Source organism: Pagrus major, chromosome 9 (assembly GCF_040436345.1).
Source record: "Pagrus major chromosome 9, Pma_NU_1.0".
NCBI classification, from domain to species: Eukaryota; Metazoa; Chordata; class Actinopteri; order Spariformes; family Sparidae; genus Pagrus; species Pagrus major.
In genome coordinates, this window is record NC_133223.1 from 9,763,383 (window position 1) to 9,785,226 (window position 21,844).

Sequence of the window (21,844 nt, forward strand, 5' to 3'; positions counted from 1 at the left end):
TTATTATTCAACGCCACAGTTCAGAAACCGCATCTTGACTGGTGCACGGAGACAGACAACTGCGATGTGGTAATTCTAGTTTTGACATTATATAGACTCAAGAAAATAATAGTTAGTTTAATCGATAATGGAAAATAATAGTTAATTGTAGATATATCAGTCTTGGCTCATCACATATATCAGGATCGGTGTATATGTTGTCCAATATGTGCGGATATAAAAACTTTTTTTTACAGAACATGATGCAGAAAAAGAAGCTTGTGATCATTTATAATTATTAAATTCCCAGTGAGGTTTATGGTTTCATTGCAGTGATGTCTTAAAGTTTATTGTTACACTGTAAAATACAATGCCTCCGTTATGAAGGTATCTTAGTCACGAGTGTTTGAAAACCCACATTGGTGACATCATTTAAAAAATGTGATTTATGTATAAGTTCTATGATATAGGTAGATAACTGTACCCGATTTTTGGGGCTGAGGAGGCTGTGAATCAATAAGACTTGCCCATTTTAATAGAGTCGCTTCAGGAATGGATGAACCGCTGACAAAAGAGAAAAGGTGTCTGCTGCCATCTAGTGGATGACCAGGACAGTTATGTATTCCCACGACATTTATCACAAAGGCTTCCAGACAAAAAGGAGATGGTGATGTCACTGAACTGTTGATCCATTAAAGCTTCTGAGGACGTTGTATCTCCTCTGCTCAGGTGCTGTATGTCCCCAGACACTGGTGGCACTATGTGGAGTCAGTGGATCCCGTCACTGTCAGCGTCAACTCCTGGATCGAATTGGTAAGCACCAATCATGCCTCGCCCTTGTCCTGAACTATTCAGCTCAGAACAGGAAATATTAAAAAGATGTTCCATGAGTTTGAGAAGCGTTTGTCCTGAAGAGCTCCTGCTCAAGCTGATCCTAACTGTGTGGTGCTCCTGTATGAGGGCCCCTCTCAGCTTTGAGTAATGAACAGGCAGTGAAAGATTCCCTGTCATTATGATGAGTGTGTGCTGCATGAAAAGCTCCTCACCACCAGACAAATATTTATGTAGGAAGTGAGTCCCTCTCCAGCTTCCCTACAAGGTCACAGACGCTACTTACTGTGCCTGCAGGCAGCATACCTCCGCACTGCGCCGTTATAATTCTGTGTAATTATCTTGATTTGCAGCACTCATTCTTATTTTTCTTGACTCTTTGCCTTTTTTGTTCCTGCACAGGAAGTGGATGACGTGGCGAGAGTTAGTGAAGCCGTGACCAAGGCGGTTGTCTGCGCCCTCAAAAGAACACCAAGTGATGACAACACCGATGACTGGCTCAATCCCACTGAGGTAGCAAATCAACACTGTCATATTAATTACTCCCTCAAACCAATGGCTCCCTGATTATGAACAGTTGTTTGTATTGGTGCAGCCACAGTAAAACAAGTTTTAGCCTCTGGAAAACATTTACACATTCTAGAAAGAATCTATCCAGAGGACTGTGATGGTCTTTGAACTTTGGTCGCTCATGTCAATCCTTTCAATATGATCATCTATTCACTTTTTCGTTTACTCATATTTTAATAAGATAATGCTTTCTTTAACAAAGGGGTTTTCAAACTTCTTGTCCAAATGAATACATTGATTTAAACAATTTTGGTTTAAAACATTAATAAATGAGCTAACAACAGTGTTGACGTTCTGTCAGAGACGTCCATAGGTAAAAGTCTGATAGCCCCGTAGTTTCAGCTGGGAGATGTAAAAGCAGCCAGTTCACTACTTAGTCAAATAAGTCAACAAAATAAACTCACAAAATGTCAAGAAAGGAAATATTTTGACACCTATTTTCCTTACTTAACAGAAAAATACAACCGTACACCGTCTGAATTCAAGTTTCTCTCTTTTACAGAACTGAGATGAACCTAATCACCTCGTTATCTCATTGCAAAACACACTTCACTCAAACTGGACAGAAACTCAATCAAAGTCACCAGAACAGTGCTGGTTTGTCTCCACAATCACCTCTGGTTTGGTCCAAATAAATCCTCAGTTCACAGAGTAAGATGCGAAAATATTCCGGCTCTACATGCCGTTTTCACCCGCTGCTGATGACCCACTCTCAGCCATAGTCCTGGTCAAAGCCGCTGTAAATCACCTCTGTACTGTATCCTCTGTCTTCAGACTGACCTCTGTCACTCTCAGAGGCTGAGTCCAGTCCCAGTCTGCTGTCAGGCAGTGTTCACTGGGAGGCTGGTTGACGGAGTCCTGTTACCCACAGTGACTCCCTCCGTCCTGAGGTTGGAGTGCAGGCGTTCAGCTAATAGGGCCACTAACTGAACTACTTGCTAACTGCAGCTAGTCGATACATTAAACGGTAGCATCTGCAAATGGATCAGTTTGGTGCTTCAGGAACTTAATGTTAAGCAACATCATGAGACCAATCACAAATCCTACGACAATTTCATGGGTTCTCCTGTGCGGCCCTCAAGCAAAAACTTTGGGAGCCCCTGATTTAGTAAATAGTGAAGTTTTGTTCACAGCCTAAGTGTTTCCATGTGTAGTAATCCCCATAAACACTTAATCTGGAATAGGCAGAGCCTCTGTTTTAGTAAACTCATGAAACACTTTTATGTATCTGAACAGCGAGACAACACCTGACTTTGTTACTGGTCAGGTACAATAAGCCCTCCATGGTGCAACATTATTGGTGTAAAGTATACTGAGCTCCACAGGCCTGAGACATGAGACTCTGGTCCGACTGTGACAGATTACTAACCACTGTACCTCCCACACCTTCGTTTTTCTCTGTGTATGAGTTGGCAAAGCCAGGCTGCTTCTTCCACCCCTCAGAGGGTATGTTCATCCCACCCACAGCAGGTCATATATTGAGCAGACACAGTGTGAGCTGCTGTATGAATACACAGATGTTATGGAGATCCTGAAGCTCCAGGGACAGTTCCTGGATGTACAGACAGAAGAGTGGGACTCAACCTGAAGCACTCTCACTTTATTTTATTTTACTTTGAGCTTTAAATCAGACGGTATAAATCTGAATTTGAGTTTGGAGTATTTAGAAAAATAATGTAAGTCATCACACTGTGGACTTTCTTAGACAGCTGAATGAGCTGTAATGATGGTTCTGCAGGACCAGTTTAGTATAATTTATCTCAGCCTGTCAGTAAGTGAAAAGACTTTATTACAAGCTAGAAGAACAGAAGGCTGCCCCCAAAACTTTTAGTAACCAGCTGCTGCAAGACAGAATTTTTCTGCTGATTTGCCCCCCATCAGACAGGCTATAAAGCCCCGTGTGCAGAATTTTGATGTGATTAAAGCTTCTTTGGTCAAATTAATATGTTTTTTTCTTTTTGTTTCACACCATTCATCTCAGTGGTCCAGGATACGATCCGCGGAGGAGTAAGGGGATGTATCAGCATGTAGATTTTTCTTCTATTTTAGGGAAGGTCCAGCTGTCTCCTCCCTTAAAATCTATGGCTTTGAATATGTCTTTGAAAGAAAGACGACCAAAAAAAATGAGTTAACACTGGCCCTTGGACCTTGCACCGTAACCTTCACCTTCATTATGGTGTTCAGTCAGCAGCCTCTTCAACTACAGAAATGGATGGCACTTTATTCAAGAGAACACCAATACTACTACTTGAGTAGATTTTGTTGCTTATCAAGTCTTTTTCGTGCACTTTTAAATAAAGTGTGGCCTGGAAATATATTGAATGTATTGTACTAGGATATAAAAATAATTAATCACACATACAAAATATCTCAGATCAAGCTGTTGCACTGGTTGGGCCGGCCATGTTCTGAGCCGACAGAGCGCTAAACTTCAGCGGGACGAGGAGGGGTGGACTCTGTGTTTATAACGTCGATGCTTGCTGCTCGCACGCAGTCAAAGTTGACGAACAGTGTTTCCCAGATGTTGAACTTCTGATATGAAGATACCAACCACATTATCATCACCATCTTGTTGCTGCTGCTTGCATTCACCCTGACACAGATTAAAAAGATGCACTACATGTTTATGTACATTTCTATATAAATAACTGTAAATATGTTGTTATATGTTCCGTAATTTGTGTAGCATGAAGGAGTTTAAAGTCATTTCGTTTTGCTACTATGTGTTGTTTAATGACCAATAAATGATCTTGTATGGTTTGTTTTCTTTTTGTTCCTGCAGGAAGGAGTAGCATCCCATGATGAGAACATGCAGTATGTGAACCTGGCTGTGAGAGCTTGTGTCCACGGACAGAGGGGCCTCTGCCACAGAGAACTGAACCAGGACATGAGGGACACCCGTCCAGTCAAGCGGGACTCCAGAGGCCAAATCAGGAAGAAGAGTGATTCGGTCAGGGATTCTGTGCCCTTCAGTGTCCCCTTTGGACCACATCTCACCCCTGTACTCTGTCGGCAAGAGTCCTCACCGGAAACGAGCACTAAAGATCTGGAGTTCAGCTCAGATACAGCACAGAAAACCAAGCTTACATCTGCTGTCAGACTCCACCAGGGAGAATATGAGTGTAGCCCTGATTTAACTCAATGTAGACCATGTGACTGTGCTGATGAGAGGTCGGGGAACTCTTCAGAGGATTATGAGGAACCAGCACACACAACAATAACCACTAATGACCTGTTAGACTGTCTGATGCATCCTGATGTCATTGCCTGTGTCACTAAGCTTTTACTGGAAAGGCACACAGGAAATCACAGGACCAGCACATCATCCTAGCTTTAATTTTCACCAGCTATAAACATCCTTTCTGACCTTTCTACTCCGGATGTCTCACTGGGGTTTGCAGTGATAGAGAGCTGTGAAAAAAAAACAAATGATGTTTGGCTGCGGAAATCCGTCCTCCAGGCTGCGGGTAATGCTGTCAGTAAGAAGTGAGCGAGGAAAAGGAAGAGTCTCCACCTGCTTTGCTTTCTACTCTCATCTGTCAAGGTCCTCCTGGATGTGAGAAGTCACGACCAAAACTAACCGTAATGTGATGAGTGACGCCATCAAGTGGCTCCACCATGTCCTTGTTTTGTTGTCCTGCACACACTAATCCTGTTTGGTTCCTCCAGAAGGAAGAAAAATGACCACTTAAATCAATTTGGTATGGTAATGTGTCACATAATTCAAGGTAATATTCCTGAGATGTGAACATTTGTTTTCTCATAATGTTTGCTGTCACTTACTAAGGAACGAACACTGAAGGCTGATCGTAATGGTTTGGTGATTGATGAAAGCTTCGTGAGGAGAAATGAATAAAATGTTTGAGTACAGAGTCACAGCCACGGGTATCACAGAGAGAGGAAGGAAGGTCGCAGTTGTGATCTTTCTGCTAACAGTTTCTTCACTAAATTGAACGTATTGTGGTACAAACTTATTTTTGTCATTAAAAGGAGAAAACTGCTAACAGTCCATGTTTTAATCTTATTTTAAGATTTCAAACAGCACAAAAAACAAGTTTCAGCTTCATACATGTCTATTTACAGAAGTTTATAGCGAGCAGCATCATTTACACTTTCTCTGAGTAAAACAAGTATTCTATGACTTTAAAGGACCAAACTGTCAGCTTTGTATGTTTTAACACATAAAAACAGATCATATATACAAACTGACGACTATTTCTTGAAGCTTTTAGATTTGTTTTTCACCTGCTAGCTATAACTCAGGTCCATTTCCAGAGACCCGAAACTGTAAAGAGACAATCCGTCACAGTTAACTGCGCCTTGTCTTTGATTTTTATCAAACATGTTATGTTTGTGGTTTGAAAGTGGCTACGATAATGTTATACGTGACTTCGTGCAATGACGAGCTTTGGGAAATCAGACCGAGAGGAATAATTCATAATATTAATTTGGTCGTTTCCTGCACAAAAAGATTGAGATTGAGTTGCAAATGCCCTACCGATCAACACTGATAAAATATCAAGGTCACAAAGGTTCATTGTGATGCATTCAACATAAACATATAAATGATTTTAGAGACTGACTGCCGGTCTATAAAGTGCAGCTTCCTTCATGGCTGTTCACTGAATTTTAAATGAATGGTGGTAGTATAACCCATAGTATTGGTCCTTTTAATATCATCATTGGAGGCACACAATGTTAACTGAACCATCTGTCCAACATGTTCTATCAAAGTCAGTCTCTAAGATTATTATTATTCACTCTCATAGAAAATATGCAATTTTGACATGGAGTTAATACACAACAAATATATACAGCATATCATATTTGACATTCATTTGTAATAACACTATTGAGCATGGTGTGTTTAATCACATTATTCACCGTTTCATGTCTCATTCAGAAAATACTGTGACTGGAGTGTTCAAAAGGTTTCACACAATAAATTCAATGACGTGACAAACAAATACTGGACTTCTAACTTCATCTTAGCGCTTCATTATCACAAAAAAGGTATCTTCAAATGAAAACTTAAAACAGGGACTGAAATAAAATGTGGTATCTTCTCATAAGTCATCCAATGATTGAACTGTTGTAGCTAAATCACATCAGCTACAGCGATGAGGATGGTGTATGCACTGTGGCACAGTTACAGTCTGGTGCCCTGTCCTGTTTTGACCAGGTGTATGTCATTAGATTTGTTCTTCTTCTTGTCATTGTGATCGTCTTCCTCCTTACTTGAATCGTCCATGTAAATTTTGTCCAGCTGATCAGGGTCGACGTAGGTGTAGAAGTGGGCCATGATGGAGAAGATGATGAAGACGCCCAGCAGCAGGCAGGCGAACAGCAGGAACTCCTTCCACTGCGACAACAAACACTGGTTAGTTTGGTGTTCACAGCATTCAAGGACATCAAGTGGCTGATTTTAATTTGTATATAGACATCTTGTGAGAGATGTAATACCTGTTCCAGTCCAGCTCCCTCTGCCACAATCAGCACTATCACGTTCCCAACGGCAACAGTGAGCAGCCAGCCGCCCTGCAGGACTGACTTCATGTTGGCTGGAGCCTGGAGGGATGAAAGTAATCCACAGTCAATAAGGAGAGGAGAGAACAAGCAGCCCGGAGCTCGTACAAATATTTTGTAGTATTCTATACAGCGCATCTCATCACTGATGACCCACTAGACATGTGTTGAGGTGTCTGTATGTACGGTTTATCTGATCCTACAACATCATAATGTTGCTTCAGGACTATCATTACAACTGACCAGTCCGCTTTTTGTAACGTCATAGCTTTGCAATATGGGAAAATTCCACATGGGAGAAGTTACCCTTTGTAAGGCTTGGTTGCCTTGTCTAACAAACTGACAGAGAACAGAAAAAAAGAAAATATGTAGTCAACAAGTCTAAAAACAGTGAGTCAACAAAAAAGTCCCACGCTCAACCACAATCGGTACCTTATGTGAACTCATATTTTTAAGTGTTTCTGGGCATCAACCTTTGTTCAGTGGTGTTTAGCCCCCAGCCAATCACAGCGTGAGGTCATGAAACATTTTAACCAGGTTACATTGCTGTTTCCATCTCCCTCCTCTGCTCCTCTGGATGTAGTAAGAGCTGCAGGTCTGTGTGTCTGTTTGACCGAGGGCGGGCTGAGCCACACACACACACACACAGCAGGGCAGAGAGGCAAACAGTAGACAGGATGAAGCAGTACTTTGGCAGCATTCAAAGGAAATGATGGCTTGTGTGTGTGAAGGTGTGGACGTGTGTATTTGTGATATAGAACGTAAACACTGTGAAACAATTTAGAAAATAACTTTTTAATTTTCTGATTCACTGCTTTGTTCTTGTTACCAACAGCAGCGATGAATCCTGCTGAGTACGCCTTAAAGGTTCCATGACATGGAATCAGTACTTCCTAATTCTACCGAAGGCAAAAGTGCAGGATTGCTGAAACATTTTTTAATTACTTTTTGTTGGCCTTCAGTGAAACCTACAGTCACTACTGAAGATGTACTGTTTTCCACAGCGGCACTTTCCAGAAATGTTGTGACTATCAACACTCAGTCCTTGTACGTTTGAATGGTGGATTGGAGAAGGTGACTGTGCAAAAGCTGTGCGCCTGTAGTTATGTGACAGTTATAATGGATACCATTGATAACCAAATTTCAGGGCAGGAAAAAGTTTTAAATGCTGATAGAAACTCCTGTTCACTGCCAATTTGTAATGTATAACACTGAAATACACTAGAATAATTCTCAATACACAGCTTCTTTTTGTCCTTCATACTGGTGGCTGTTTACATTGGTCTTACTAGCAACAAGAACTTTGCATTTAGTAATATTTTAAACAAAATGTGAATTTCTGAAACACTGATAATGCAGAATTAGCCAGTGGAGACGTGAACATGCTGCAAAAGTAGCTTCATAAGTTTCTGTGGATATTTTAATGACTTTTTTGTTTTGTTCACTAAAGGGGCCATATGGAAGAATTTTAGGTGAAAACATTAAGAATGACGTAAAATTGTCAACAGAATGTGAATAAATAGCAGTTTTGAAATTAGGATATCTGTGTGTTGTGTTCCAGAGATATCTACTGAAGTTAGCATGCTAACTAGCTATCCCCGGACCAAAGCCCCGTGGTCCCTGAGGTCCCAGTTCCAACCGCTAGCTGCAGAGCTAACTGAGCTAACTAGCTATGGGCAGCTCCATTTAGCAGCATTTCGTGGTTACTTTGGTGATATGCTGCCCCCTGTTTAAGCATGACTTTGACAGGTGGCCACCTCTTAAGAGCGTAGAGATGATAGAGTCACTGCTCTACACTGAGTGTGTATGATGACGAACCTGTGAGTAGGAGAACTCCAGGCCGGTGATGGAGAACAGGACCTCTCCCATAGTGATGAGGGCGTACTGGGGGATCTGCCAGCCGATGTGCACATTGTTGGCTTTCACATCCTCCATCTTGTGTGCCACAATGTTACCTGATTCCTGACAAAACACACACAAACACTCGGGGTTTTGTCATGCTGTGTAACTGATAACAACTGCATGTTGACTTGTATAGGAAGCATCCTGACCTCCATCAGTATGACAGTGTAGGAGCCTCCAAAGTCCAACAGGCCCAGGTTGAGATTAGAGCATTGCTTTGACTGTAAGCTGCAGCTGACCTCTGGGTATCTTCAACACAGAAGAACAAATGGTATTTAATACGAGGTAAAAGTTACATCATCATAACATCATAAAATCAATTTATTGATCCTTTAACTGCGGCTACATTGGTGTCAGTTGCTGAGTTGTGCAGTGGGAGGAGATATTTGGGGACGTCCATTGTTCTGGGAGCAAAAGTCCTGCTCATAGTGTGCATGAACAACATCAGGGTAATGACAGCTGGAGCACTGACCCCATAGTTAAATGTTAAAGAAGTAAATAAGGAACTCTACAGTGAACGCAGAGCATCCTCATTCTGTTTTAGAAGTTAAAAAAAACCTCTTTGAAAAATCACAATGACATACAGTATGTAATAATTCAAGTGGGAGCAGAGAGAGTAAATTAAAACAGGAAAGTTGATACAAACTGATATAAAAGACGTTATAGACTGAATCACAATGTTTGTTTACAGTTACTGCCAGGTAGAAAACTGGACAGGTAGAGTCCAGGTACGAACACACTACCTTACATACAGTTTAACCTTCTTTTATATTTCAAAGTGTTTCTAAAGTGCATGTTTGATGCTTTCATATCTCATTAATAACAAAACCTTCACTAACGTCAGGTTGGACACCTAATTTATCTGTTGAGCTATAGACTTAAGCTTAAATTCAACCAAACTCGCAGTTAGCAGAAGATGTCTCTGTTGTGTAGATATCAAAGACGCCTGCAAAGCTACGTAGTACATGAAATAAACATAGCAGAAACATCAGATAGGTCTACCAACATGCTTCACATGAGAAGACATGACAATAGAAACGAACAAGTTTGCTGATTTGACATATCTCCACAATCGACTGCTAATCAACTGCTGTTAGCGTGACGTCACCGTGATTCGGTCTATAAACTGCAGAGTCACCTCAGTGGTGTTGCACTCAGGAACTGTGGGGGGTGCCAAACCACACAGAATGACTATTTCTACATAATGTTGCTTTAAGAAAAGATTAAGTGATGTTCACATTTTGTTGTACAACATAAAATACATCAGTGAACGCCCCATGTTTGAAATTGAAACAAGTGTGTAAATGAGACTACAGAGGTTGTAGGGGACATTAAATGTCATCACAGTGAACACAGAGACTCATCTACTCACCAGTCCGTCTTTACAGGCCCACTTTAGTTACAAACTATTCTAACTCTAACTTTACAACTTGTACATTGATCAGTTTATAGAAACGTGTAAACATTTTAATGATGTGACCGTGATGTCGTCTGTTTATAGCAATAATCTAAAGTACAATTCAAAAATCCCACAGAGGGAACCAGAGCCATGCTAACTTCAGTTAGCCTACAAAAATATGTCATCCCTGCAGCAGCGAAACAGGAAGTGGCTTCAGGATTTCAGCCATTTAAACTGATCCAGTCGTACTCACACTGCTCGATCCACAGTTTGATTGGGGGACATGTGGCCAGAGGGCACGTGGAACCTCACATCTCCAACAGCGAGGTTTATTGAATCTGGCAGTGTGTTGAAGAACCTGTTGAACCAGCAGAACTCATTAACTCCTAACTGATTATTTGACTGAATTAAGTTGACCTACATTTTTACACCAGCAGGGTGAGGTTAAACATGTTTTACCTCAGATAAGGATCTCCAGTTTGATTTTTGAATATGAAGTCTTCCACCTGCAGAGTTAAAATAAAAAACACGTTCACGTCAGGAAGGTTTCTGTGAATAACATCCAGTTCTGTCCTTAGCTGAACGCATCTGTGCTGTTCTTTGAATTTGAACAGAGTTCAGTTCCTGTAATATATTCTGAAAAATATAAAAAGCTATTTGCTCATTCAGCCTCTGACTATGTGCAACACAAAATGATCTGACGAAGCTGAAACAGATTTCTGTGTTAGTGTTTGCTTGTCTCACCACTTTTACTGGGTGCGATCAGTGAGAAAAAAGTGATGTCACATAGTTTTCATCAAACCCGATTTAGCATTTTTAAACAAACAATGTGACAGTTGAGGGTTTGTTTGCTAATGTTGCAAACAAGACTGTCAGTCAAGTGTGAGCGAACCACACCTGTAACTGAGGACTTCACATCCAGAGACCTGCAAGCCAATAGGAAGACAGTAGGGTGTCCACATGTGAGATGCATCACTTCACTGAGTGGTCTTTTTTTTGTTGATTTGTTTACTAATCTATTTCATTTTAAAGGAGACATATTCTACTCATTTTCAGGTTCATCATTTTATTTTGGCTTACTACCAGAACAGGTTTACGTGCTTTAATTCTCAAAAAAAAAAACCTGTTTTAGCTCCTGTCTCTTTAAGGACCCCCCTCCTGAATACCCAGTCTCCTCTGATTGGTCGATTTAAGAACAGTCCTGTTTCTCTGCTCCAGACTTTCAGTAACGTTAACGGCATGTTTCACGTCAGGTAAGAGGGCCTTTCCTACCTTCAAACAAAAACAATCCGGATGACATTCCTTAAAGTCAGTACTGTACTTAAGTACAACATTGACATACTTGTACTTTACTTGAGTATTTCCATTTTCTCATACTTGATACTTCCACTCCACTACATTTGGAGGAAAATACTGTACTTTTTACTCCACTACATTCATTTGATAACTTTAGTTACTTGTTACTTTGCAGATCACATGCTGAATCAGAGCCAAAGTAGCACATTTTCTTATTTTATCCGTCATTGGATAAAAACACTAATTCCAATATTTCAGAAGTGATAATTGACCAGGCTGATAATCAATCGAACTACAGTTTACAGTATACACATAATTTTACTTGTATTTATAATAGCAACTTATAAGTACATTTACTGCCAGAAAATTACTTTTGATACTTTAGTACATTTGATATCAGATACTTTAAGACTGTTACTCAAGGACTATTCATATGGGTGACTTTCACTTCTAACAAACTAATATTTTAACATGATATCTTTACTTTTACTCGACTGTTGGGCAGGTGAAGCTAACATTTATGTTAGCCCTATAAAACCGTGTGAACCAGTTAATAAATGCAAGTACAGGTCCAGGCTGACTGATGCTCATCCTGAAGCTGTGCTTACTGTAGGGTTTCAACTGTGACCTCCATCAGGGCAAAAGTGGCTCAGCTGTGTGAGCAGAGGTGCTGCAAAGTGTCTGGCAAGACATAAAATACAGATCTATTCTGGGATTTCATTAGTTCAGTGCAAGGTTTAAGTAAGTTATTTATATGGACAAAAGTTTTGCACTAACTGTGAAAAACACAGACACAAACACAAAATGTATACAAAATGGTGTTTGCATTTTAGTATTATTCTGTTAATAATAGAAATAACACTAAATTTTCAGAAATATTGCACTTTATTGTAGCACCGAAACACTGACGTGGCCCTGCTACATGATAACAATACCAGCACTGGCCCCCAGCTCATCTGAGTTTGGGACCCCTGCTTAAGACTAAAGATTACATGTGCCTTGTGATAATGAACATTTCAGTCGTCGTGTGGCTTTCTTGGATTTTTATCTCACATATAGCAGATTAGATCCTGTTGAGTGAAAGGAGTTGAATTAATCATAAAGTCGGAGCCTTTTTGCTTGTGTATTTTTGCTGCAGAAAGGAAGTGGTGCATCTCATGTTTTGGCTCACAGACCTGTTGGACCCTCTTCCACAGTCCTGATGATTTAGATGCTTAATCTGTAAAAACCTGAGGATGTTCTTCTTAAAACTTTAACTTAACGTGAATATGTGCTGTTAACATAATGAGCCCAGTCAGTGGGTCACTCACCAGTTTGCATTGGACTGCAGCAGTGTCGGAGTTTAAGATGAGACTGTAGGCCTTCTGTTGCTGAACTGTGTGATGACACTCTGAAGTTTTTCCATTCAAGGTGACCACAATCCTCTGTACGACGCTGGAGCCCTCCACTGGAAGAGTCACATATTCAGGAGGGTCCTGACACAAAGAAACCAGGAGGTTACACAACATATTTCTTAGAATGAAGTAACAAAATTAACCATGGGTTTTAAATGTTCCTGTAGAGCAGCTGGAGGGCTGTATGACATGTCAGAGGTCAGTCGACATTTCAGGTATCTGTACTTTACTTGAGTATTTCTTTTCACTTTTCCTCCCTATTCTGAACACAAACATCTGAACTTTCTCTGAACAGGCTCATTTCTTCAGTTTGATGCATTTGAGGGGAATAATGGATTATTTTTATTTGGCGTCATCGCACGCCGCCTTCCCAACATCGCAAGACTGATTTCAACCTATCGGTGCACATCACGCACGGCAGATGTAGTGAGACGAGAGTCGTAAGAAGAAGTAAACAGACAGAGAGGGAGACTGGAATGGGGAGAAAAGGTGTGTTACTGTCTTGTATCTGCAGAGACCCTGCAGCCTCTGCCTGGATTTTCTTATTTTCTCACTTTGTTGCTGCTCGGGATGCTTTACTAACCCAAAATGTGGCAATTTGACGTCCTGGGAATGAGACTCAACAATCAACTGTCTTTGTGGTGCATTTAGGAACAGCTGGGACAAAATCCTACTGATTCTAACCTTCAATAGTCTTTGAATTATAATAATATGATGTGAGCTTCAGTTAGCTTTGACCAGAAATGTCCTTCAGAGGGAGACTTTTTACTTTGATACTCTGAGTACATTTCAGAGCCTGTACTCTATTACTTTTACTTGAGTAGAGAACTTGAATGAGTACCTCTACTTATTTTTATACAAGTATGTGTTCTTCTACTGGAGGAAAGCGTGTGTGGACTTCTGACAGCTCTGCGTCAGGGCTTTGTCAACGACAAACAGCACGATCAGTATGAGCCTCAAGTATTTCTACACATCTTCTGTGTTGTGTACTTGTGTTTGCTGTGTATTTTTTATCTTGTGGTTCACTGGATGCTGATCGTTTTAAAGTATCCTTCTGATCTTGATTGTATTAGTTGATCTCAGTGTGTTCTGTCATGTTCTGGAGGCATTTCTTTCTTGATTCTCCATCATCTCCCATAGACTTCAATACAGCTGACACCACAGTCTGGCACCAAAGCAAGATTCAGGGACGTGATGACCCTTCCTCCTTTATTAGCTTCTTTGGTTGACGACAGGATGTGTTGTGATCTGTTGTACTGGTTTTCTTTTGGGAAAGTTAAACCGTGTAGCTGAGGGTCATGAATGATCATTTACTGTGAGGATAAGGATCTGCTGTCTGAAGCAGAGCAGGGAACTTTTTATTCTGCTCACACTGCTTCTGTTTTTACCTTTCACAATAAGAGTCCTGAATATATACAAGTATACACTGTGTTAAAGCTTATAAGAGGGAGCTAAAATTCCTTTAGATATTTCAGGAACGGGACAAAAGGTATGTGTGTGCTGTTAATTATAGTTCTTAGAAAGAAAGAAAATGTGAATCAGCAGGTCAGACTTTCAAAATCAGAACCAGCCAGGAAAACTGCAATATATTTAATATATTTTATTATTTTATATATTATAAATCTACTTTGTATTGTTGGGACCCACAGATGAAGTCATTCATTGTGGATTTCAAAACTGACTCCCCTGACAGACCCCCCTCTGATCAGATAGTCAAAACTCCAGCGCCTCCTTGTTCTCTCTCTCTTACTCTAACGCCCTCCACTCCTTTGACTTCTTATCCTGATCAGTTAGCACCAGCAGCTGCGACACAAAGCTTGCCAGCTAACTTCACAATCTGAGGAACACCAAGCAAGTTAGCACCGAGCTGCTATCCTTGCAAAGGAAAGGAGCGAAACGTTTCCTCCTCTGCCGACTTTCATCTGTCCTTGCACAGCAAGAACAGCATTCAACATTGGAATCCCAACATTCTCCTGCAACCACCAGCACCTTTTCTTCAAAGACTGGTAACGTTGAACTGGGCTTAGATAGCATAGCATAGCACGGCTAAGCACAGGACTTTAAACTCTGGTTGATGTAATGTATGTGTTCAATTTATGTGTGTCCACTGTTTGAGTGTTATTGTGATCTCAGGTCAGGTTATTGGTGGGTTGCTTTCCTAGATGGCTAATTCGACGTTAGTCGAATGATGCTTCACACAGACTCAGGGTCTTTGCATGCAACTAACCATCTTCTATAACCTGGCATCACGTCACACACACACACACACACACACACACACACACACATTCCTTGAGCCTGGAGCATATCACACCCACATGTGATTTCAGTGACCACCATTGTTTCTTTGTTCTGCCAGACACACACACACACCTGTATATAGTACATGTTAGTTAGTGTGTTTTCATCTTTGTGTAAATAAAAGACTTTTGAACCTTCAAGCTGCCTATTTAATATTGTACACGAGTGAATGTTGCCAACCTCTACTCTGTCAAGAACTCCAAAATCCTTCAACCATTACTAGCTGTCATTGTCATATTGGTTGTAGTTATTAAGTTAATTATTAATCAGAGTTACAAACAGTTTAGTACCTTTTCTGAGACTGATTTGGTGAATTGGCGATCATTTCCCTTCTTCAAGGGTGGTGCCCCGAGGTGATCTAATGTAAATTGGATCTTATTATATATCATAATCAATGATTATCCCTGATAATCATTAATTTAGCCAAATTTAACCCAAAACTCCCTATTAATATTGCATGAAGCACTACATTATGGTGCCTCGTGTGATGTGAGCACAACAGTATGTTTTGTAGTTTCTCTGTTATATTCACTGCTGCTGTCTCAGTGAGGACACATTCCTGCCAAACATGTTTTATCTTCTCAGTGAGGCATTTCCTGGTTAAATTAAGTTAATATTATTGAGTGAAGGGGCTAATAAACTCTGCCCGGGTCAAGACTTTCTCACAGAGCACACACACCCTCACAGTCTCCTCTGGCACATTTCCAGTCTATAATCGCGACTCTCACTGAGAGCTCTGTGCTGCATTGCATCCACGCTGGAGAATATGAAAGTGTGTTTACCTGAAGGTGTGGGATCTGTTCCGGAAACATGCTGCTGCCGGGTATCTTCACACTGACGTTACCTCCAGCCAGGTTAAAGACCTGCAGGAGACAGTTCCCCTCAGGTGCAGGATCCACCACTGTTTTCTAGCAGACAGAGACAGAAATTAGAGTGCAATCAGAGAAAAGTCTTTTCAAGAATTACTCATCATACCTTAAAGAATTGTGTGCGTCTCACTCTCTGATATGCTCAGAGCGTTACGACAGGATGAAAATACAACAAAAGACAGCAAACAACATTAGCAAATAAAAAGAATGGACAAAACTGCTTAAAAGGATGTACTGTGTATATTTCTTGACAAATTAATATTGAATATGAAGACAAAAGATCCCACTCTGTTACACAGACATTACTGCAAGTTGCCTTTTAACACAAATAAAGACTCACAAAAAACAGAAAGTGTTTTGGTCAGTGTTGTTGTCTCTCAGGACTGGAACGCATCATTAAAGACTTCCACTTTGTTTTCCAGGAGGACTGTGAACTTAGTTTTTAGTCAGACAGTCTATGCGCAGGCGTCTTCATGTGTTCCTGCTGGTTGTGTACACTGTATGTACATGTTATCCTGTGTGTGTAGGTGAGTAAGACTTGTCTCTTAGTTTCTCTAACAGGAGGTCGGATTCATGATCGCTGCTCATACGTACCACCACGTTCACCTCCACCAGCGTGGCGGCTCCGAAGGCCAGCGCTGCAAAAATCATCCCTGCTGCCATTTTCCTGAGAGGCCTGAAGCACACACACACACACACAAACACACAATTTTACACACTTGTCATCACAGCGTGTGTTTACTGCTGTGAGGGTCGAGCTTTATCACTTTATAGATCAGAGAGGTGATCAGTGTCCTCACTGATCTCCTGCCTGATAACAGACTGCCTCATCACTGACTTTGACGTGGCGCCATCTGTTGCAAATGTGTCCTTTACAACCTGGGCTGTGCTCTAAAAAGAGCTCTGTGCTATTTTGAAACCACTTGATTCCATATTTACACTTCTGGAAGTTTTTTCTGTCCCGTTTCTCAGAGATAAGAACAGAAACATCATCATTTATTCTATTAAACCTTGTGTTATAATCCCTGCTGAGAGCTACATACATTAACACACTCATCACATTTACAGTTGTAAATATACAATATGTTGTGATGACGGGGTGTTGAGGTCACACGGCTCATTTTCAGTTTTACAGGTTTCCTAAATGCTTCTGTCTGCAGTAAAGATGGGAGTATCCATGACAACAGGCTCTACTCACGTGATGTTGATCCTGCAAAAGCCAACAAGCGGATATATGATGAGGTCAAAGATGGGCACAAAGACAAGAATCAGCAGAGCATTCAGCATCTAGATGACAGGGAGGGGAGAAACTCTCCGTTAAATGACTCTATAAAAGATCACTTACACCCATAAAATCATAAAGGTCAGAGTTACACGTGAAGAAAGAGACCGATTCTGATTTAATATCACCAGTAAATAGAAGGTCATTTGGCAGTGATTAAGAGCTGTAAAGGTGTTTTCGTGAGAACAACAGCCACCTTTTTTCAGGTGACACATTAGTGGAAAAATTTCAGACGGCAGCAGTCTGCAGGTGATCAGTAACACAGCTTCTGTGTCTGTTGGCTTCATACTCCAGCACAATGACGTTACCACGAAACAATGATTGTTAGAGTGTTGACATTCAGCTTTAAGTATGTTTGAGAGTGTTCGTATTAATACTGCAGGGCTCTGATGAAGACCCATCATCACAGCCCTGCAGTATGATGGGCTGATGAAGACCTAGTGGTTGAATTTGTAGTGTTTTTCCTGACAGGCCTTTTAATGATTTAGCCTCTGTATTGACGTTTTTTTAATGTTTTCTTCCTTGTCTGATACATCTTCTTGCATTTGCTGGATTGCCTCTGGTTTTAACAGACTGTGGTTCATCTGACGTGAGTGTAAACTCCCTCAGCTCAATCAAACTGTGTGACATATTGAGAAATATGCATTCATATTTGCACAGGGATCCAGTTCCTCCTGTACCATTTTCATGTACTTTGCCCATCTACTGAAACTACCGCTATTTTTTGGAATATGGTTACTTATTTATTCAGTTTAACCATTGCGTCTCTACTATAATTCAAAGCAGTCCTTGCTTACACTCTCCCATGAACACTGGGCTATCTTATTTGTTTGATTATTGCCTGCATGCAACTTGTTTGTGTTATACTTTGTTGTATCACATGTCACATTGTCAATTTGATCATTTTTCAATAACAGGAAATTGCATCTGCATGTGTTGAGTTAGCGAATTGCTACGTGTCTGTGGATGGAGTATTAATTTGGTCCCACCGTCACATAGATCTCTTCTGTTTTTGTAATTAAATATGTCAGGAAATACTTACTTTTACAGAGTGGGCCACGTTATTCCTAAATCTCAGCTGCGTAGTGAAGCTAATATAATTAATATTATTGACTGCTGGAGTGTAAACTATCCCAAATCCAATAAAAAGCAGGACAGCTGATGCTACGATGTCACAACTGTTTCTTTTGTCACCTGTTCTTTCACTTTTTAATATCAGAACTAGAGCCTGGCCAACATATCAGTCAGACATTTTAATCACAGATATATGAGTGTATATGCTGTCCTTGCTGTGCATTACTTCACATTTTACTTGCACGTACCTGCATCTGGTCAGGCTTGATGCTGAAGGCGTTCCCCTGTAATGAAACAAGATACTTAAACTTTAACTTCATAAATCTAAAGGTATGTGCAGGGCATTGTGTAATAAAAGTTATTTTAGGCCATAAACGATGCAAGTTACTGGAATAAAATGACAAATTGCAACAACACCCGAACAAAGGGAATGTCTGTTTTACGGGACAGTTTGTACATCCGATAAATATCGACACCCACCCACTGATAACAGAGTGCAATAAAGATCTTATCAGCTTTTTTAAAAAATTATAAAAAAGTTATTCATCATAAGGAAACTCTTACAAAAGCCATGTTCATCCTGGCAGCTTGAATTGTCCAGCGGGAACCCTGCAACAAAGACAAACACTAGTTTATGAGTTCAGTGAAATGAGCCTTTAACCACAGAATGTGTTGTGTGGTAATTCCTGCACAGGACAACAATAAACGCTGCGCTCCAGGGAAGATGTGGGTTTGTTTGTTCCGTCTGACAGTTTTCTGATTGTCCCTCTGAAGTCGATTTAAATGAAAAGCGAGTTAAGGAAGAATGCACTTGGTTGGAGGAGAAGATAACAGATAGTTATGGGATTTTTATAAGAGAGCTATGACACAAGACCTTGACCTGTGCTGACTGAGGAGAGTTGTCTTGTATGTACAATCAACCAGAATTCAATATGACACTTGGTTTAAACACTAAAAACTTGAATGAAGCTGCCGCTGTAATGTTACTTAAACCTGCAGATCAGTTTAAGTCAAAATGAAAAGTCATGAAAACTTATTTGTATTAATCCAGATTACAGACTACTAGTGTCTAGTGTGGAGCTCTGTCCACACACACTAGATACTAAAAAGTAATTAGAGTATGGATTCTTGGCTTTTGGCCAAAAAATGTGTTTTGAGAGGTCCCAGTGATCTTTGACCAGTGTTATCTTAGTTTTATATTTTTCATCAGATTTCATTTGTATTTGTTTTTTTATCATTGTTTTCAATTCAGCGTCATTTTATTTAGTACCCAGAGCGCATTTGTTTGTTTTTTGTGTTAGTTTTAGTCTCTGTTCATTTGATTTAAGAAGTTTATGATAAGTATGACAATCCTCAACACACCATTTTGTGAAGGCAATCATCTCACAGTCTCAGTAAACATATGCACCAATGACTTCTCATGCTGTTGTGTTAACAACAATAAAAACATCACCTGTATATTTTATGTGGTTGTAGTTAGTTTTGTTACAGTTAGTTTTCTTTTTTTTCTAAGGCCTGGTTTTTATTTCTATTTCAATTAACTAAAATTATTTTTCACACCTCGTTTTATGTTTTTCATTTAGTTGTACTTAACTATAATAACCTTAGTTAACTATAACTTATTAACTACTTTTGACCACTAAAGTCTAATGAGTCCATCACGGAGTCCCGCTGGATGTTTGTGTCAAACTGGGAGAAATTCCCACAAAGCATTCCTGAGATGCTGCGTCCACGTGAACAGGGCCGACGGACCATCCAGCCACAGCTGTTGCCGGTGCAGAAGCATCATAACAAACTAAAGTCAACTCAAACTGTTGAATATGTACAGTACAATAAGTGTTACATGTTGTTTTTGGCTGGGACCAGGGATTTCACTGGTTGCTTGGCAACTGCTCAAGAGGTTAATGGGAATGTCATGAGTTCAGCCTGTTTGCTCATAAACTAAAGAAATAGGAATAAAGAACTTGATGTTGGTGCTACATGACATGACAAAGGATCAAAGTGATGCAATTCATCCTGAGGAGGACATGAATGTCTCAAACTAATTTCATGACAAACAATCTAACAGCTGTTTAGATGTTTCAGTCCGGACACAACTTTAGTGCAGTGTATGAATTATGGAGCTGGAAGACATTACGCAGAGAAGTTGTTGTTGTTCATAACGCACCTGCTGATCGAACAGAGCCCAGAACATTGGCAGCGGGATGTAGAGCACCAGAACCCGAAGCACCATCTTGATCTCCTGGATCAGACGCTTCTGTTTACACACAGACACACACACATTCTTTGATTGGATTATTGATCCACTGAAACCACCATCGGCCTTTTGACTTTTTCATGTTTCATCCTCAGTAAAGGTAGTTGAAGAAGTCCTTTTGTTACCGAGTACTTCTCCTCAGCCCAGTCCAGCCAGTGCTTCCTCGGGGGGTCATACCTCGCCCTCAGCCAGCGGTTCCTGATGGCAAACTGTAAGTAAAGAATAGGAATGACAAACACAGGAGCTCAAACACAACAGAAGCATAAGCAAAGTGTAAAAATCAGACCTTTATTACAGCACAGTAAATAGAAGTGAATAAATCTGTTTGCACTTTAGTAAATCATCTGATACGGTTCAGAGGGACTGGGAAATGACTCACGCCGATGCAACTGCAGACTTCCAACAGGATGTTTCCCTGGGGAGGACCCTTCTTGTACAGGCTGCTGCCAGCGATGAACACAACTGCACAAGATGGATGAAGAGCCAGACAGTTTATTTTGGAAACAGCTCGGCCGTTGTGCAAACAATTGCTCCACTTGCCTGGTATCAACATGCTCAGATAAGCTATATGTATTCCCTGACCAGAATCTGACACAGTGGTTTGCCATTGAAGAATGTTTTGTCCTCTTATGGCGGCTTATGAAATAGTAATAAAGTCGAAAATGCTGTAAACACGTCAAGCTTGGGCCTGACCGTTCAGACACTGAGGCCTGTACTCTGTCTCACGCTCACTGTAATCTGTCCGTGGCCCCTCAGTAATAAAATCACAGCTTGTTTTCACAGTGAGCGCTCAGCCGAGCATGAATCCCATAAGGTTCAGAGGGGACGGGGATTCAGAGGCAGAGACAACGGGCTGTCAGGACGTATGCAGAGGGGCCTTGATCAGCAGGAAGCCCAGCCTGTCAGAGGCTGCACTTCACGCAAACGTGCTCTCAGCATGCAGATCACAGCCTGAACTAAGCTAATGTTCTCAAATGTGACAGTCACTGATACCAATAACATTAAAGGAGACATAAGCTGCTCATTTTCAGGTTCACCATTTTATTTCAGGTCATTACTAGAAAAGGTTTACATGCTTTAATGCTCCAAAAACACATGAGTTTTCTCAGACAGCAGCTCTGTATTCCCCCTCTGTCTGAAACGCTCTGTTTTAGCTCCTGTCTC

The 21,844-nt window shown here is 40.7% G+C and overlaps 2 protein-coding genes across 6 annotated transcripts in view; one reads left to right on the plus strand and one right to left on the minus strand.

Annotated features, from left to right (window-relative positions):
* hspbap1 (hspb associated protein 1) overlaps window positions 1-5,389 on the plus strand; it is a 21,125-nt gene extending 15,736 nt beyond the window's left edge. For all 5 annotated transcript variants that reach the window (XM_073473275.1, XM_073473274.1, XM_073473277.1 and 2 more), the window contains exons 6-8: window positions 709-792; window positions 1,213-1,323; window positions 4,163-5,389. In XM_073473275.1, the coding sequence (XP_073329376.1) occupies window positions 709-792; window positions 1,213-1,323; window positions 4,163-4,711 (744 nt within the window). In that variant the 3' untranslated portion in view covers window positions 4,712-5,389. The remainder of the gene's footprint in view (window positions 1-708; window positions 793-1,212; window positions 1,324-4,162) is intronic.
* slc15a2 (solute carrier family 15 member 2) overlaps window positions 5,382-21,844 on the minus strand; it is a 24,498-nt gene continuing 8,035 nt past the window's right edge. The window contains exons 8-22 of the mRNA XM_073473271.1: window positions 21,060-21,142; window positions 20,806-20,889; window positions 20,591-20,680; window positions 18,988-19,032; window positions 18,672-18,707; window positions 17,266-17,354; window positions 16,662-16,743; window positions 15,981-16,106; window positions 12,814-12,978; window positions 10,667-10,713; window positions 10,461-10,565; window positions 8,958-9,057; window positions 8,725-8,868; window positions 6,844-6,948; window positions 5,382-6,742 (exon numbers count right to left, since the gene is read on the minus strand). Of these exons, the coding sequence (XP_073329372.1) occupies window positions 6,530-6,742; window positions 6,844-6,948; window positions 8,725-8,868; window positions 8,958-9,057; window positions 10,461-10,565; window positions 10,667-10,713; window positions 12,814-12,978; window positions 15,981-16,106; window positions 16,662-16,743; window positions 17,266-17,354; window positions 18,672-18,707; window positions 18,988-19,032; window positions 20,591-20,680; window positions 20,806-20,889; window positions 21,060-21,142 (1,514 nt within the window). The 3' untranslated portion in view covers window positions 5,382-6,529. The remainder of the gene's footprint in view (window positions 6,743-6,843; window positions 6,949-8,724; window positions 8,869-8,957; window positions 9,058-10,460; window positions 10,566-10,666; window positions 10,714-12,813; window positions 12,979-15,980; window positions 16,107-16,661; window positions 16,744-17,265; window positions 17,355-18,671; window positions 18,708-18,987; window positions 19,033-20,590; window positions 20,681-20,805; window positions 20,890-21,059; window positions 21,143-21,844) is intronic.